The sequence below is a fragment of the Myotis lucifugus genome, unplaced genomic scaffold (assembly GCF_000147115.1).
Source record: "Myotis lucifugus unplaced genomic scaffold, Myoluc2.0 scaffold_63, whole genome shotgun sequence".
In the NCBI taxonomy this organism is placed as follows: Eukaryota; Metazoa; Chordata; class Mammalia; order Chiroptera; family Vespertilionidae; genus Myotis; species Myotis lucifugus.
The window spans coordinates 5,451,338-5,463,801 of NW_005871111.1; the positions used below are offsets into that span (position 1 = coordinate 5,451,338).

General features: G+C 42.5%; 1 protein-coding gene across 1 annotated transcript in view; it reads right to left on the reverse strand.

The window, feature by feature from the left end:
- Positions 1-685: 685 nt before the first annotated feature.
- CUNH1orf141 (chromosome unknown C1orf141 homolog) overlaps positions 686-12,464 on the reverse strand; it is a 30,004-nt gene continuing 18,225 nt past the window's right edge. Inside the window, exons 4-8 of the mRNA XM_006089828.2 lie at positions 11,168-11,235; positions 9,055-9,199; positions 5,612-5,681; positions 4,252-4,441; positions 686-751 (exon numbers count right to left, since the gene is read on the reverse strand). Of these exons, the coding sequence (XP_006089890.1) occupies positions 686-751; positions 4,252-4,441; positions 5,612-5,681; positions 9,055-9,199; positions 11,168-11,235 (539 nt within the window). The remainder of the gene's footprint in view (positions 752-4,251; positions 4,442-5,611; positions 5,682-9,054; positions 9,200-11,167; positions 11,236-12,464) is intronic.

Consider the following 12,464-nt stretch of genomic DNA (forward strand, 5'->3'; position numbering starts at 1 on the left):
ATATTCCCTTTTTATAAGATAGAATTTTTATTTCTACAGAGCTCAGCTGGACAGCTAGTCCCAGGATATAACACAACCCCCATCATTGCCTTGTGACTCAGAGACTGGTCTCCAAAAACCATACTCAGATTTCAGCATCAGAATGGAAACCATGTCTAACCTTGCAACCCACTGCTTAAAGATTCCAGCAGCTGTTTGGTTTAGGAGATGGCAGGCTTAAGTTGAGAGAAGAAAAGAAAGGTGTTGAGTTTAGGTCACCCTCTTCCCAGAATCCACTGCTCCCAACTGTCCAGCTGTTTTAATGGAGAATCCTCAGCAAAATGGAGTTTTTAAGTTGACTGAGTGCCTTCCTAAAGGGTAAAGCTCACCAACTCAAACAGATACAGCCAAAAATAACTAATACAAAAATCCTCAGCTTTCATTTGAGTCTACTTTAGACAATAGTCTAAAAACTGCAATTAGATTTTAGAAAAGATTGAATTAAGAGACTTGGAGGAAGTTCTTTTAAGATGTTATACTTACATGAAGAGCAGGGGAAAGGGTAGGAATAGGAAAGGAGTCTTTAATGAACGTTTACCATACCCAAAGTACTTCACATTATTTTTTAATCCTGAAAATAACACTGTAATAAGACATGGCTATCCCATCTTAAGGAGGGGATACAGTAAAGTGAGGCTCAGATAGTTTACTTTGTTTTCCCAAGTTCATTCACATCTGCCCGAACCCAAGGTGCACAGTTGTTTATCTGATACTGAATATCAGAAAACAAACAAAAAACAACCATCATTACTGTGTATTATTAGGTATATTTTCTATTTCTTTTTATTTTTATTGTTAGTAATTAAAAAGAATTTGTGTTTTATTTTCTGAGCCAGCAGAAAAATTTACAAAGCCTTTATAATTGCACAAATTGCTAATGTAAAATATTTTTCAATGATTATCTACAATGCTGATATGATTAATTCCAAATACATCAAGTTAATGGTACATTTATTTTATTTTTTATTCAATTATAGAGCAAAGTTATCGATGTTATTTGGCTTCTAATAGTGAATTTCCAGAATCAGTCTGACATTCTTGGTCCAAATCAAATTTTACTGTAGGAATGCTGGTGATTGAGGACCAAATTGGGGTGATAGAAATTCATGAACTAATTCCCCTTGTTGATACTTATTTCCTAATTTTGTTCTTTTTTTCTTGTAAAAACATTGATTTTTTTAAACAGAGGTCTATTGATTTATAACTCCAATTTTTATGCTCTGCTTTCTTATGCCATCCATTAGAACATTACTATTTCAACAAGAATTTCTTCTATGATCTTGAAACTTTGTTCTTTGCTTCTTGTTACCCAAGTATTACGGTAAACAATATTTTACGAGGCATTTAATTTTCACTTGAAAAGGTTAACAAATTATCCAGTGGAGTTACAGTCGGTATTTTGTGGACCTGGAGTATGTGTTTTAAAGGCTTTGAGCAACATTTGACAGGTGAAGCACTGAATTTGCTCGTTGGTGTTACTGTGAACAACAGTCTTTCCAATTTGCCAATTTTAGCACTTGTTTCTTGAATGACAGTTTTACCAAGGAAATCTACACATTTTTTTGTTAGGCTGGAAAGAGGCTCTGAGAAATTATAGGATTTCTCAGATATGTTTTTGGGTGTTTGCATAGTAGTTTTCTTCTTTAGTTTATCTTCTACAACTCTGTGATACACTGCAAAAGATATTGCCTGCATACGCTTCCTCCATGCTGAAGGCATGATTTTTTTAGGTTTGGTAGAAGTAATAACTTGATTATTAATTCCAGGTTCGAAAATTTCATTTCTTTCTAAAGCAAAATGTACTCTTTTGCGTGGGCCAGTGTTTCTATTTTCCATAGGATGGAGCAGAAGCCTATTTTTTGTCAAAAGAAACATTTGTACACATCTAGTCTCATGAAAAATTATGGGATTTGTGTAATTTTGTTCCTGTGAATCAAAGAAAAGAGTACTTAGTCATCAGTCTATTGAGGCAAGATGGCTACATATATTTTTAAACAAAATAAAATATTCAAAAAAGATACATAGAAGTTTTAAATATGAATGATAGTGATATTCAAACGCGCACACCCAAAAACAAGTACTTGTATGTGACATACTTCTTTCTCTTCTTAATATTTTATCAGGATGTTAGGGTTAAAAATCTGAACTTTGGGCCTTCTAAAACCCTTTTATAAATAAGGTGGGCTATTGATAGAATAAAACATCATTTTGACATTTCTTAGGTTTCCATGTCCAGAATTAAGAAGCATATAAAAAAATGGATTGAGTCAAAGGTCATAAGAGATATAACTGATTACAAACACAAATTGCAAAGTCTGGATATTCTAGTAAATAATTCAGAAAATCTAAAATTATCTTTACAACGGTTCTATTTTTTATTGTGCCCCAATACTTAACACATAAAAAGTGCCCAATATATATCTGCAGTATAAAGTAGCCAAAGTGGTAGATTGACTTTAAAATAGACTATTTTTATTACAGTAATAGCAAAATGTGTATGTATGAGCTTCTCATGAATCTCTTCCACACATTTCTAGAGCAAAAAAATTAACTCCAAAAAAACTTTTAAGTATAAATATTATCAGTGTTTAGTTTACAATGACTGCTACTTTTTCTTTAGATATCCTATATAATAAAAGCCTAATATGCTAAGTGTCTGACGTTCAACCATTTGACTAGTTACTATGATGCGCACTGACCACTAGGGAATATATGCTCCAACTGGTAGGTTAGCTTGCTGCTGGGGTCCAGCTGATCAGGCCTGGGTGAAGCAGGCCAGACACACTCTGGAGTGCTCCCACAGTCCCTCCCCGGCTCCGATCATGCACCGGTGGGGTCCCTCGGCCTAGCCTGCACCCTCTCACAACCTGGGACCCCTCGGGGGATGTCAGAGAGCCAGTTTCGGCCTGATCCCTGGAGGCCCCACTAGTACACGAATCTGTGTACCGGCCCTCTAGTATAATCCTATATAATAAAAGGCTAATATGCAAATGGACTGAAGGGCAGAACGACTGGTCGCTATGATGTACATCGACCACCAGGGGGAAGACGTTCAATGCAGGAGCTGCCCCCTGGTGGTCAGTGCTCTCCCACAGCAGGAGCGCCACTCAGCCAGAAGCCAGGCTTACAGCTGGCAAGTGCAGTGGCAGTGGCGGGAGCCTCTCCCACCTCCAAGGCAGTACTAAGGATGTTCAACTGCTGGGGAGCAGGCCTAAGCCATCAGTCGGACATCCCCCAAGGGCTCCTGGACTGCAAGAGGGCGCAGGCTGGGCTGAGGGGCCCCTCCAAGTTCACAAATCTCATGCACCAGGCCTCTAGTTAATAAAATAAGACGCTAAGATCTATCTAATTATATATTAGTATACTTAGTTTAAAGACATGTTAATGCCTATGATTTCCCCCAAAATGACAGAAGATTGAGTTTTGCAATCCATTGGTGATGCCAATGTTATCCACTTAACCACAGTAGTGGAGATGTGTCATATTTTTGTTCTGTCCAATACCTTAGGAATTTTTCACCTTTCAAATCTATGTACCTTTAAGGAGAAGCAGGCTGTATCAGCCTCTCTTGAGGTTAGGGCATAGGCATGTGACCTGGGCTCTTCCAGTAAGATATATCAAAGACAATTCTTTAATTAAGAAAAAGCAAGGACTCTGAAAAAATAGTTAAAACTATTTTAGTGAGGATGGTGATGGGTATATATAGCTTTGAAGGGCAGCAGTGGCAAGGGTCTTAGAAATAGTGTTCCCTGCCCAGGATCAGAGTTGTTAACTGTCATCTGTGACAATAGCATGGGCCCCAGTGGAGCAGTCTGAGGCTATAACTTGGTGGCTTCTGATTGGACAGCTTTCAGCCTTCCTGAGACTCTGTGAGCTACCAAATAGCCTTTAATAAGTGGACTTTCTGGTTGAAATAGCTGAAGTAGTTTGATAGAAAAGTGATGCATGATCCATTTTTTTAAATACCATTTTTATTTCATATTTCCTTACAATCAAGAAAATTTGATAAAGCCTTCTTCATTTAAAAACATGCGGAATGTTCAGCTGGTGCAAAGGAACCCCCAGTTTGGGGGTGACGGTTTCAAAAAGAGCATTAGGACTTTAAGTGTGTGAAACCAAAAGAAGAATTTACCAAAGATTCTGGTCACTAGAACATGATATTCCCACAAGTCGTGGAATACACACGTTTACTGAACAGCAGTAAACTGTTACCTTGTGATCAGTTCCTGTCTTTGCCGGACTGATGTTGATTATCTTGGCATCTGGATTTTTCAATTCATCCTCAAAGCATAAAGGGAGCAAGCTTTTCTTTCCTACTGCATGAGACTCACTTAATGGATCAATTCTGACAGGTTTATTTTCTTTTGTACAAAAATCATTCATCTGTGGAGGAGATTTTCTTCTGAAAATGAACACAAGTTCAGTATAAATGTCTGTAGGGCTGATTTCAGCTTGCCAGTTTTTGTCTGCCCCAATTTCTCAAAGTCACTGCCCACATCTCCCCCAAATCCTTTGCCATAGATCAGACAAGAGATGGCTTCCTGCCTGGTTTGGGGGAGGAGAAGAGGGGGAGGAGGGGACAGCAAAAGTGGTGGTGGAAGCAAGACAGTAATCTGTGTGCCTCTTTGGTTTTTCAGTGGGGGAAGGAATGTTATGTAGGTTGAGAACACCAAAGGTGGAGAGGTATTTCCACATGCTTTGTTGAGATTCTGGGAGAAAGTGCTTTGCAGGGCAGCTTCCTGCCAACATAAGGTGGCCCCAGCTTTTTAACAGGATGGAATAGCGGGGTTAGGCAGAGAGGATATAATTTTCATGTTAGCTCTCCCTTGGTTCACAAGTGACATGGACACTGAGTTTAGACTTGCCAAGGAGCTTGCCATTGCAAGGATGAGGTAACCCATAGCAAAGGCTTGGCATACGTGCTGGACAATCGCAGAGCAGATGAAGGAGATGGAAGAGACTCAGAAAGTCCTACCATACTGATGAGCAGTAAGAGTGGACCCTATCTAAATTCAGAGAGAATAGACCATATGTACCAGTACATGAACCAGAGATAGCAGCAGTCACAGCACATCTAGGAATGAGACCAGCAGTACAAGGACATTGACAAAGACCCTTGGTCAAGGACCTCTCCTCAGTCACAAAGTCCAGTGAGCCCCTCACTCATCTACTCAGATACAATCTTAGAAAGAAAGAGGAGGACGGAGGTAAACCTAAAGAGACTAAATATTATTGCTCCAAACAAATTTTAAAGCACGCTGGATTAATATGATTTTTTTTCATTACACAGAGTTTGAGGAATCTCAACTATTGTAATCTCTAAACTCATTTTACCATGTCTTTCTCTCCATTTGACTGTAAACTTGCAGCAGATAGAACATGTGTTCAAGGTCCGCATATAATGCTGACTAGCTGAGCAGTCAAGGATCAGCCATTGGATTGTAGTATGAGCCTAAATAGTCATAAGCCAGAATAAATTCATTCTGGTCTACTAGAAAATAAAAGCAGAACCTTTTCCTATTAGAAACATCTTTGAACAGAATGAAATAGTTAAAAATTTAAAATAAATTACCTTTCATTTACATAATCTTCTAAGTGAGCAACCATATCAAATGATTCCCCAGGTTTTTTTTCAGTTTGACCTGAAATTATAAAAAATTGCCATAAAAGGCACAATACATATTATGGAATTCAGAAAATATCTTATAAAAATATTTTACAATATAAAATGACATACAGAAAAACACCAGGTATAGTGCCTTATCTGTAGTAGTTACTCAGTAAAAACTTCTTTTTAAAAAAATTTATCTTTACTGTTGAAAATATTACAGATGTCCCCTTTTATTTTATTCACTTATTTTTAAATATGTTTTTATTGCCCTGGCTGGTTTAGTTCAGAGGTTAGAAGGTTAGAGCACTGGCCCATAGACCAAAGGGTCTTAGGTTCGATTCCCAGTCAAGGACATTTATCTTGGTTGCAGGTTCCCCAGCCCCATTAGGGGCACGCCAATCAATGTGTCTTTCTCACGTTGATGTGTTGATGTTTCTCTCGAAATCAATGGAAAAAATATCCTCAGGTGAGGATTAAAAAAAAATTATATATATATACACATATATACACACACACACACACACACACACACACACACTAGAGGCCCAGCAAAAAAAAATTTGTGCACTTGGAAGGGTCCCTCAGCCCTGCCTGTGCCCTCTCACAGTCTAGGACCCCTCAGGGGATGTCCACCTGCTGGCTTAGGCCCGCTCCCTGGGGGATTGGGCCTAAGCTGGCAGTCAGACATCCCTCTGGCAGCCTGGAGCCCTCGGGGGATGTCCACTTGCCAGCACGGAGCAGGCCTAAGCTGCAGTCGGACATCCTTAGCGCTGCTGAGGAGGCGGGAGAGGCTCCCACCACCACCGCTGTACTGGTAGCCGTCAGCCTGGCTTGTGGCTGAGCAGAGCTCCCCTTATGGGAGCACACTGACCACCAGGGGGCAGCTCCTGCATTGAGCATCTGCCCCCTTGTGGTCAATGTGTGTCATAGTGACCAATCATTCCTAGTCGTTCTACTGTTGAGGTCAATTTGCATATTACCCTTTTATTCTATAGGATAGAGGCCTGGTGCACAGCTGGGGGCCAGCTGGTTTGCCCTGAAGGGTGTCCTGGATCAGGGTGGGAGTCCCTGGCCAGCCTGGGTGAGGGGCTGATGGGTGTTTACAGGCTGGCAAAGCCCCCCAGTGGGGACCCTCACCCCCATGGGGGTGTGGCCAGCCTGGGTGAGGGGCTGAGGGCTGTTTTCAGGCTGGCCACACCCCCTTCAGGGTGGGGGTTCCTACTAGGGTGCCTGGCTAGCCTGAGTGAGGAGATGATGGTCATTTTCAGGCTGGCCACACCTCCTTGAGGGTGGGGGTTCCTACTACGGTGTCTGGCCAGCCTGGGTGAGGGGCTGAGGGCCGTTTTCAGGCTGGCCACGTCCCCTGGTGACCCAAGCTCCCAGCTTCTGCCTTTTTTCTTTCTTTTCTCTGGGATTTATTTATCTTCTATAATTGAAACTTTGTAGCCTTGAGCGTAGCCCAGGGCCGGCCAGGGCAGGTGGGAAGCTTGGCTTCCTCCCATTGCCGGGGGCAACCCAAGCCTCTTTCTCACTCCAGGTCCGTGGCCACTGCCATCTTAGTTGGGTTAATTTGCATACTCACTCCTGATTGGCTGGTGGGCGTGGCTTGTGGGCATGGTTTGAGTATAGTGGAGGGATGGTTAATTTGCATGTTTCTTTTATTATATAGGATTTATATAATCTAATAAAAGACAAAGATGCTAATTGACCGTACCTTCGCCATGCCCCAAGCCATGCCCACCAGCCAATCAGAGCAACTATATTCAAATTAACCCAACCAAGATGGCAGCCAGCAGCCACAGAGCTGGAGCAAGCAGGAGGCTTGGTTGCCCGGGCGATGGAGGAAGCCAAGCTTCCTGCCTGCCTTGAGCTGGCTGTGGCCTCTACTCATGGCAACAAAGTTTCAATTATAGAAGCTAAATAAATCCCAGATACCTGCTTCCAGCTGGCCTCCACTGGGAGCTTGGGTGGCTGGGGGCCGTGGCCAGCCTGCAAACAGCCATCGGCCCCTCACCTAGGATGGCCACACCCTCATGGGGTGAGGATCCCTGCTGGGGGACTTAGCCAGCCTGCAAACGGCCCTCAGCCCCTCACCAAGGATGGCAAGGCACCCCAGTGGGCCCCCCTCAAGTGAAGGGGCTGTGGCCAGCCTGCAAACACCCATCAGCCCCTCACCCAGGCTGGCCAGGCACTCCTATATAATAAAAGGGTAATATGCAAATTGACCCTAACAGCAGAATGACTGGGAATGACTGGTCACTATGACACACACTGACCACCAGGGGGTAGATGCTCAATGCAGGAGCTGCCCCCTGGTAGTCAGTGCGCTCCCACAGGGGGAGCTCTGCTCAGCCACAAGCCAGGCTGACAGCTGTCAGTACAGTGGTGGTGGTGGGAGCCTCTCCTGCCTCCTCAGCAGTGTTAAGGATGTCCAACTGCAGCTTAGGCCTGCTCCGTGCTGGCAAGTGGACATCCCCCGAGGGCTCCCGGGCTGCCAGAGGGATGTCTGACTGCCAGCTTAGGCCCAATCCCCCAGGGAGCGGGCCTAAGCCAGCAGGTGGACATCCCCTGAGGGGTCCTAGACTGTGAGAGGGCACAGGCCGGGCTGAGGGACGCCCCTGAGTGGACAATTTTTGTGCACTGGGCCTCTAGTCTATAATAATAAAAGGGTAATATGCAAACTGACCAAATGGCTGAATAGCAGAACAACCATAGATGACCACGCTATGACACTCACTGGCGCTAGGCCAGCCAAGGCGGGTACGATGTGATTGGTCGGGGACCTGGCCATTGCTCGATGATTGCCCTGCAGAGGGAGGCCCAGGCCTTGGCCAGTGGAGCGGTCCATCAATCAGGGGGCTCCACGCTTGCCACAAAGAGGGAGGCCCAGGCTACCCGGCTGGCGGCAGGGCCTACCTCTTTGGGGCGATCATTTGTGGGGCTCCCAGACTGTGAGAGGGTGCAGGCCAGGCTGAGGGACAACCCCCACCCCCAAGTGCACAAATTTCGTGCACCGGGCCTCTAATATATATAATTGATTTCAGAGAGAGGAAGGGAAAGGGGGAGAGGGATAGAGACATCAATGATGGGAGAGAATCATTGGTTGGTTGCCTCCTGCATGCCCCCTACTGGGGATTGAGTTCACAACCCTGACCAGGAATCAACCATGACCTCCTGGTTCATAGGTCAATGCTCAACCACTGAGCCACAGTGGTTAGGCAGATTTTCTTAATTTTTTAAATTAAAAAGAAAATCCTCACCCAAGGACACAGTCATTGATTATTTTATAGAAAGGGATGGGAGATAGTGAGACCAACTGAGCCACACTGACAAGGGTGGTTATGCCTAAAAGTTAGGTGCAGTTAATTTTCAGTTATTTCAACATAAACACACAATGTGTATACCTTCAAATAAAGTAGCAACTTTTTTCTTCTTATAAGCATTAGATTGAATGCTGGGCATAGGAGAAGAGATTGTAGAACCCAATGTTCTTTTATATTCTTGTTTATGCGGTGAAAATAGATACTGTAAGGGCTTACCATAGTCTACCTAAAATTCAAAAAACAAAAAAGGAAAACTGTTTTAGAAATAGTTTCTTTCCATGTGTATATTGATAATTTATACTTGCTTATTCACCTTTGGAATATCTAATTATGATAACTAATAGTTGTCTAGTTCTTTAAATACTTTAAAATATGTTTATTTAATTCTCAAAAAAAAAAAAACCCCATGAGATGGGTGTTATTGCCATTTATAGGTAAGGAAACCAATGTACAGAAATTTAAAAACTTACCCATGCTCACACTTTTACTAATTTTTACTTTCTCTGTCTTTAAAACCTAGCCTTTAAATCCATATAAAACTTATTTAGCCAAGTCTAGGGAAAGTCTAAAGTTCAAATACTGAGAAACAAATAGTCTTCTCAATTTAAACAGAGGCTTTACTTTCTCATACATAGAGTCAATACAGCAAAATAGCCCTGAGTAAAGGGGGAGAAACTGGAACAAATTATCCGGATTTTCCTAAATTACGGTCTCAGATTGGCTCCATATGTTTTTACTTAAATACACATAGCTAGATATACAAAACATACATGTGCATATGTAAATATAAACTGTATAATTTATGAATCTTCATCAACAAACCAAATATGTGTTTAGCACCCACAATTGTTTTTCACACTAGGCACAGAATATATGTAGTTCTGGATAATATATGATAAAAATAAGCATATGATAAAAATCTAGGCCACCAGGACCTCACATTCCTTTTTTTTAAAATTTAAAATAGATTTTGATAGAGAGGGAGGGAGAAAGAGAGAGAGAAACATTGATCAGTTGCCTCCAGAATGCACCCTGACCAGGAATTGAACCCAAAACCTGGATATGTGCCCCAACTGGAATTGAACCTGCCACCTTTTCATGTATGGCCCAGCAGACTGAGCCACACTGGCCAGCGTGAGCTCCACATTCTTTTTGGATAGATGTGATTAGCATACATGAAACATTAGTAAATAATGTAGGAGAGTAATATCACTAAGAACCAAACTAATCAATAAATGAGGAGGAGTTTAGAAAAGAGGAATGCCCTAACTGGTTTGGCTCAGTGGATAGAGCGTCGGCCTGCGGACTGAAGGGTCCCAGGTTCGATTCCAGTCAAGGGCATGTACCTTGGTTGCGGGCATATCCCCAGTAGGGGGTGTGCAGGAGGCAGCTGATCAATGTTTCTCTCTCATCGATGTTTCTAACTCTCTATCCCTCTCCCTTCCTCTCTGTAAAAAAAACCAATAAAATATATTTTAAAAAAAAGAAAAGAAAAGAGGAATATCAGTGAGGGCTAAAACAGACAAAAATATTTCCTCAATGAGGAAAAACTTAATACTAGGATTTGAAGATGAGGATGTTTCAGAAGAAGCCCAGAGTATTCATAAGAAGGTCAAGAAAACAGCATGTTTAGAACAGGGGACATTTACTATTTATTGGTATAAAAGACAAGTTTGAATAGTGAAGGAGAGTTGTGAGAGAAATAGACTACAGATATGAAAGTCAAACAGAGAAACTTTAACATAAAGAAAAATTAAGAAAATTGACTTGAGAAGAAAACCTGTTATAGTAGTTATTATTTTAATTATATGATCTAAATAACCATCGCATGCTCAAAAATGGTCTTGGCACACATCAAAAGATTAACAAATACATATATATTTTCATATTTAAAATTAAATATTTAAGTTATGCATGTATAAATTATGATGCCCTGTCTTAACCAACTTTATGGGAACTGCTAGTCCTTATCATATTTAATAAATAACTTCTATTGTACTGATTGTCCAACAAATAATATATTATTTCCTCTATTATCTCCAAATATAAAGTTTTCCATAATATCAGACATAAAATCTTATGCTTTCGAATCCTAAAACCCATTTGAATATGGGACTGGTAGAAATATATACAAAATTATTTGGGTTAATTTGAATTGCTATTAAGTAATTATAAGCATACAAATTAAACCTACCTCATCTGTATCCTTAAGAAAAAGAAAAGATCTATCATATTTTGATTTTTGATTTTCTTCTGGTAGTTCTAAAGGAACAAATACAAACATAAATGATATTTCTACACTATTAGACTACTTTTAACTTAACTCAATAAACTATTTTCTCTACATATAGTAAAATTTTTAGAAATGTAGTTTGATAATCTTGTTTGCTTACATAGAATTGCTTTCACATTTTTAGAGCTAAATATATCCTATCTAATAAAAGAGAAACATGGTAATTAGCCATACCTCCACTACCCTTCCCATTGGCTAATCAGGGCGATATGCAAATTAACTGCCAGCCAAGATGGTGGCCAGCAGCCAGGCAGCTTGAAGCGAACATGAGGCTTGCTTGCTTCAGTGACGGAGGAAGCCAACGTTCCCCGCCTGCCTCTGCGGGTCTCTGAGCTTGCAGTTTGAAAGATTGTCACAAATATAGAAGCTAAACAAAACCCCAGAAACCTGCTTTCAGCCAGCTGGGATCTCAGAGCTGGAGTTGAAACAGTGTTTCGATTATAGAACCCAAACAAACCAGATACCTGCTTTCAGCAGCCGAGGCCTCAGAGCTGGAGCCAAGCCTCAGAGCTAAAGCTGGCCCAGAATAAAAAAGAAAAAGAAAAAAAGGAGCAGTTGGATGCTTCAGTCACCCGCCAGCCTGAAAACAGCCCTCAGCCCCTCACCCAGACTGGCCAGGCAACCCAGTGGGGACCCACACCCTGAAGGGGATGTGACCAGCTGCAAACAGTCATCAGCCCCTCACTCAGGCTGGCCAGGCACCCAAGCGGGACCCCCACCCTGACCAGGACACCCTTCAGGGCAAACCAGCCAGCCCCCACCTGTGCACCAGGCCTCTATCCTATATAGTAAAAGGGTAATATGCCTCCCAGCACTGGGATCAGCAGAGCCGTGAGACCTCCCGGCACCGGGATCAGCATGACAGGGGGCAGAGCCCAAACCCCCTGATCGCCCTGCGGCTCTGTGTGTGACAGGGGGCAGGGCCACAACCTCCCTATCTGCCCTGTTCTGTTCGTGACAGGGGAAAGCGCCCCAACCCCCTGATCAGCCCTGCTCTGTGCCTGATAGGGGGGAGCTCCCCAACCCTGATCGCCCCCTCTGACCCTGTGTGTGAAAAGAGTGCGGCACCCCAACCCCCTGTGCGGCCCCTGGTTCTTTGTGTGAAAATAGAGAGCGCCCCCACACCCCCCTCTTCGGAGGTTTGTTGATTGGTGTTGAAAGCGGGAAGCGCCTAACCCTCTCCGTTGTGGCTCTCCTC